Source organism: Stegodyphus dumicola, chromosome 2 (genome assembly GCF_044657685.1).
Source record: "Stegodyphus dumicola isolate Sdum_Otavi_A_Nest chromosome 2, ASM4465768v1".
In the NCBI taxonomy this organism is placed as follows: domain Eukaryota; kingdom Metazoa; phylum Arthropoda; class Arachnida; order Araneae; family Eresidae; genus Stegodyphus; species Stegodyphus dumicola.
This window is the reverse complement of record NC_140769.1, coordinates 93,097,619-93,103,618: the sequence shown is the minus strand read 5'-3', so window position 1 is coordinate 93,103,618 and position 6,000 is coordinate 93,097,619. Positions and strand designations below refer to the sequence as shown.

The window sequence follows — 6,000 nt, the reverse complement described above, 5'->3', positions numbered from 1 at the left end:
AGAGTTTTTATATTATTTTAAGTGGTTTTGTTTTTAAACCAAATTTATGTTTTGTATTGTAATAATATCTCAGGCTTAGTGTATTTTAGGATAATATTGTTCAGTTATCAAAGTTATTGGTTCTTAATTCTGAATTCATATGAAAAAATTTTATTTGGCAATTTATTATTGTCTTAGTTTATCTTTATGCATTTTTTTATAAATTGAATGGTTCTTCTTGAAATTGTAAATCTAATTGAAATTAATTGTGTATAATACAGTAATGGATGTATTATATTTTGTTTGTTTGTTTGTACCATAGTTTTTATTTAAATTAGTTGGACTCAGTTTTGAAAGTATTTCGTATTTTCAGTACAAATTATGAAAGTATACTCGGTTTATTGTTTGAATGCTATAGATACTACTTGTCTCAATTTTTCATTCCTGGCAGCTGAGGCACATCAGGCTTCTTTAATAAAAAATTGCAACTTAAATAGGTATGTTGAAAAGAAAAAATACATTAAAACTGCAGAAAAAAATTATTATAATTTTTAAAACCGGTCTGGTCGCTTATGATTCTACTACGTTAATAAGTTTTGTAAAAAATCAAAAATTTATTGTTTTAATACGAAGGTAAATTATATTATTCTCTTTCTGGGAAGTGTTATGCTACTACATAAGAAGGTCAAACAGTTGAATAAAATTTCTTCATAATCTATTAGCTAAATACGAGGCGTGTTCGAAAACTAAGTACCGTTTTGAAAAAAAAAAAAAAAAAAAAAAAAGTAAAACAATTTTTTTCGAATCTAATTTTATTTTTACATGAAAATACATGTCTTAAACTATTTTTCAACATAGTTTCCGCCAATGATCAAACACTTGTCATAGCGGGTGACCAGTTTTTGTATACCATCGTCAAAGAAACTTCCCGCCAGTTTCGATAACCACGACTGTACAACATTTTTCGTGTCATCAACAGATCCAAAGCGCTTGCCACCAAGCTCGCGCTTCATGTGAAGGAACAAGTGATAGTCGGACGGCGCCAAGTCCGGGTTGTACGGCGGGTGATCGAACTGCTCCTAATGAAACTGTCGAATTAACGATTGAGTGACACCAGCAGTATGGGGCCGAGCATTGTCGTGGAGCAACACAATTCCTTTACTGAGCATTCCTCTTCGTTTGTTTTGAATGGCACGCCTTAGTTTTGTTAAAGTCTCACAATATCGTGCCGCATTAATGGTTTCACCTCTGGGAAGAAATTCAGTAAGCAAAACGCCTTTCCTATCCCAGAAGACAGTGCACATGATATTTTGTGATGACATTGTCACTTTGAACTTTTGTTTTTTCGGAGAATGAGTGTGTCTCTACACCATCGATTGTTGTTTCGATTCTGGTGTGAAATGACACACCCAAGTTTCATCACCTGTCTCAATTTAGTTTAAAACGTTTTCTCCCTCATCACTGTACCGCGTGAGAAATGTCAGGACACTACCAAGTCGCTTTGTTTTGTGAACGTCAGTGAGCATTTTTGGAACCCATCGGGAACACAGTTTGCGATAATTCAAGCGGTCAGACACAATTTCGAACAAAACAGTACGTGAAATTTGTGGAAATGCCTCTGAAAGAGTTGTCATTGTGAAGCGTCTGTTCTCATGAATTGCTTCATCAACTTTCCTTACCAAATCATCGGTAACAACAGAAGGCCGACCACTCCGAGCCTCGGCATGGACATTTGTTCGACCTGCATTAAACATTCTTACCCACTTTCTCACCATTCCATCACTTATCGCGTATTTACCGTAAACTTCTGTCACTTGACGATAAATTTCGGCCGCTTTAACATTCCTCGCGTTCAAAAATTTAATCACGGCACGAATCTCACAGTCAGCGGGAGAACTAATTGTCTTAAACATTTTGAATGTGCACAGCAAACTGAAAATACAACATAGAGCAACCAAAATGGCGACAATTGAAAGTCAGTGAACAAGAAAGACTAGTGCGCATGCGCGGGACGCCTACCACAGCGCTGCGACGGCGCTAGAATGAAACGGTACTTAGTTTTCGAATAAGCTACGTATTTCTCCCACTTCCCTAGCGTGCCTTCGTGGTGTAACGGTAGCATGCTGGGCCGGCATTCCAGAGGTCCGTGGTTCGATTCCCGGCGAAGGCGGTTGCATATTTTTCATCTTTTCTGCTTCCAATTAGCCTAATGACTCTACAAGCTAAGCTAAGGGGTATTTTGCATTTTGGTCAAATCGACTATCTAGTTTACAAAGTGGTTGGGCATTTCGAAATAGTAGCTAATTTTGATACACTGAGTTATATCCAAATAAATTTTGCTGTTGAAATAACTAATCTTTGAACACTTACTTATAGTACTTACTTGAATACTTACTTGTTACGAATTTTAATAAAGTTTCGGGTAAATTAAACACCATTTAATATCTAGCAGACAACGTAAATAATTTCATCTACTTATTCTTGCTTTAAAAAAGTAAATAACTGTCTGATACACTGTGTTTATTTAAAAAATTCATCGTGTACGGTGTTGTATTTTTACTTTGCAAACAGAAATAATAATTTGCTGCGACATAATGAGTTAATGAATTTTTTTAAATTTAATATTTGGTAAAGAATCTTTAAGTACTTTTTATGTGAATTCTTCATGTGTATCGATATTATTCGAATCAACACTTCCGGGGGAATTTTTCTGCTTTAAGGTATTTGTTACATCTTGCAAGGCATTGATAAAATATTCTTTTGCATTCGATACTAATTTTTGATAAAGCACAAAATCTGCTCCTCTGTTTTTCAAGGTATTCCGTAAGAAATTCCTCAGAAAATCATTTTCTTCTCTATGGGCATCAGTTCTAGAAGAATAAAAGCAAAGGATTAAAGTATATAAATGTAATTTATGCAACGCGAAATAAAGCATGTGAGACTTATGTTTTAAAATTTATTTGCTACTTAAGTTAAACACAATCTTATCTTCTTTTTGATTGACATCATATATATTCATTCGATCAAACCGGAAGGTTATGGAAATGGAAAGCACGCGTATAAAGTTAAAAAGTTGCGAATGTTAACTGCAACTTGTACAGGGTGTCCATAATTAAGCTTGAAATTTGCGAACAGTCTGTAGCAAAAACTATGCAGCAGAACTGCATGAAAATTGGGTAATGGCAGAATGAAATGATGGGAATTTTATCGAGTGGAAAAACAATAAGCTTCAAAAGCCACCACTAGATGTCGTTGTGCAATGTAAACTATTGGCATATGCAAATATCGTAACCATAGTAATCCTATGCGTACGCAGCAACCCTGTAAGGATGCGAGAGGAATGTGCCTGTAAGAATGCAATGTGTGGAAATTTCAGTCTTTGAAGCGGTTACGAAAAGGTCCACTCCATAGTCAAGGACTAACAAACATAATTAATAATTAGGAAATTTAAAGCGACGGAAGCATTAGGGATTCAGTCAGGAAGGGGACGAAAGTGTGTTGCAACACAAGTAGTGGATTATGAAGCGGCGCAAGTGGAGGAAGACAGATCGCAAACCATCGGCAGCACTAGTGTTCGGTGTATTGCAGCATCTGTTGATCAACCTCGTTCCACGGTTCATAAGATTCTTCAAAAGGTCTTACGCTTCTACCCCTATAAACTGTTGCTAGTGCAGCAGCTCTTACCAGCTGATCTGGATAGTCGACAAACTTTTGCGTTGCGGTTTCTTGCGCGAGTTGAGTTCTAGGATGAATGGCCATGGAACATTTTGTGGACCAACGAGGCTCACTTTCATATGGAAGGTGCGGTTAATAAACACAATTGCTGTATTTGGGCTGCTACAAACCCATATCAATTCCTATAAATTCCATTACACTCTTCGTATGTACTCTTCGTATGTTTGGTGTGGCTTTACTGCAACCTTCAATGTGGGTCCATTTTTCTTTTCGAAGAGCACAGAATAGCAGGGCCTTTGACATGCACCGACACCGATTAACGACCCGCTTTATTATTAGACCAATCCGTTATTCTGGCTCTTCAGGCGAGGCGATGTGATAAAACCACAGTGTTTATGCAGGATGATGCACCTCCACACATCGCCCGTTGTGTGAAACAAGTTCTCCGCCGCCACTTCGGTGACGACAGAATCATCAGCTGGCAATTTCCTACAGCTTGGCCTTCTAGATTCCCCAGCTTGAATCCTTGCTACTTTTGGCTGTGGGAATACCTCAAAGCCATGGTGATCCCATCACATCCTCTATACGACATTAAAGAAAGCACAGAACGCCATGCACGTAACATTCCCCAGTTCATGCTGCTTTAACCAGTCGAACATGCAATTTTACGCTTCCAGATGATAGCAGACAATGGTGGACATCATATCGAGCATGTTTTGTAAACTTTTGTAGATTATTTACATGTTCTAAATGAAGTTATGAAATGCCACTTAGAGGTGATTTTTGAAATTCATTGTTTTCCCCCCCTCGATTAAATTCCCATCATTTCATTCTGCCATTACCCAATTTTCATGCGATTCTTTGTATAGGTTTTGCTGCAAACTGCTCGCAAATTTCAAGTTTAATTATGGACACCCTGTACTGTGCTGTCTTGCTGGCGGGTGGCGATCTGACCCGAAGACAGATATCCAGAACCTACTGCTGGCGGTAGGAGACCTGGTGTTTGATCCTAGGTGATGAGCTGCCGACACCGTCCCGGCTGACGGATGTCTGGAACCGGTTGAAAACCACTGGGAGCGGCGTGAACCGTGCGAGGAAGATCGTCGTAAACAGTGGCGGAAGGCAGGAGACCCAGCGTTCGATCGAAGGGTTGGTGTTGTGGGATGGAGACTAGTCTCGACTCCCACAGTTCAGCATCGGCCTCCTCGTGGCGCCCGCTGGAAACTATGCCAACACTCAGGCTATAAAGCTGGTTGTCCTCGGACAATTTTAGGCTATAAAGCTGGTTGGTATAGGCTAACGGATGCTGAACAAAGATCTCTGTGGCTCGGCTGAATGGGATTTCCGGAACCGACCATTTATGGGAGGAGACCCGGGGTTCTTTCAGATCACTGGCTAGACTTATGTGTCTAGACAGCTCCGAAATACAGTGTAAAGTAACATTCTTCACAGCGAAAGACTAGAGCCATTGATTATTCGATGGTCGTTCAGGCTTGACAGGGACTGTTGGTATTGTCTTGTCTGCGACCAAAGCTGTGGGGAGCTACATGGTGGATGGTAGTTGCTGGTCTGGGAGGATAGATTCCTCCTGGTCGGTGTGGAGAGACGTATGAACTCTATTTTGGCTTGAACTTTGAGAGTAGTACCTCGACGGAGTGGTGACCCGTTCGGGGGAAAATTGAACTTTGGATTTTTCTTTAACTTGCGTAGCTAGTCGGTGCAAAGCACTGATGATCCAAACTGTGAGGGAAATTAACCCTCTGCAGCGATCGGGAGGGGTGGCGCCCTACCAGATCGGCCCTGGAGTTGCAGCTCATCAAACCTTGAAAGGAGAGCCAAGAGCTTTCCAGGGCAGGGGCTGTCTCTCTGGTGTTAATGTTAATGGTGTTAATGTGCTGTCTTGCTGCTGCCATGGATGTAGAAAGGAGGTTTATTCCTACCTCTAAATGGTTGCTCGTGACTCCTAGCGCCAATCCAGCTATTTGCCCTGGAAAGAAAGTAATATTGGTCGGAGCCCGTGTCTAATCTTGTTGCTATCGTAGGTTGGTAAAATGAACCCTTTCCATAAAGATTAACTAAGGATCAAAGCCAGGTGTTTGCTTTAAGAGATTTGATTTTGATAATTGTACATTTCTAGGCAGTTCTGATTTTTATCAATTGTTGTTGGTAAATAAGTGACCCTTTAGCTTGTTAATTATTTCTACAGTTGCAACTCATCAGGAGTGATCAAATTGTAAGGCCTTTATTTTAATGAACATCTTATTTACCGCTTTACTATAAATTCGCCAACTTCAACCACAATGCAGATTAGTTAAAATACAAACAAGCTTCTAGTTTATGCATTTT

At 39.6% G+C, this 6,000-nt stretch overlaps 1 protein-coding gene and 1 non-coding gene across 3 annotated transcripts in view; one reads left to right on the top strand and one right to left on the bottom strand.

Annotated features, from left to right (window-relative positions):
* Positions 1-2,077: 2,077 nt before the first annotated feature.
* On the top strand, positions 2,078-2,149 carry TRNAA-GGC (transfer RNA alanine (anticodon GGC)). The gene has a single exon. It is a non-coding gene; the product is annotated as a tRNA-Ala (tRNA).
* A 353-nt stretch (positions 2,150-2,502) lies between these two features.
* Positions 2,503-6,000, bottom strand: part of LOC118180188 (uncharacterized) — a 176,601-nt gene continuing 173,103 nt past the window's right edge. For both annotated transcript variants that reach the window (XM_085810311.1, XM_085810312.1), the window contains one exon: positions 2,503-2,849. In XM_085810311.1, coding sequence (XP_085666437.1) covers positions 2,630-2,849 — 220 coding nt within the window. In that variant the 3' untranslated portion in view covers positions 2,503-2,629. The remainder of the gene's footprint in view (positions 2,850-6,000) is intronic.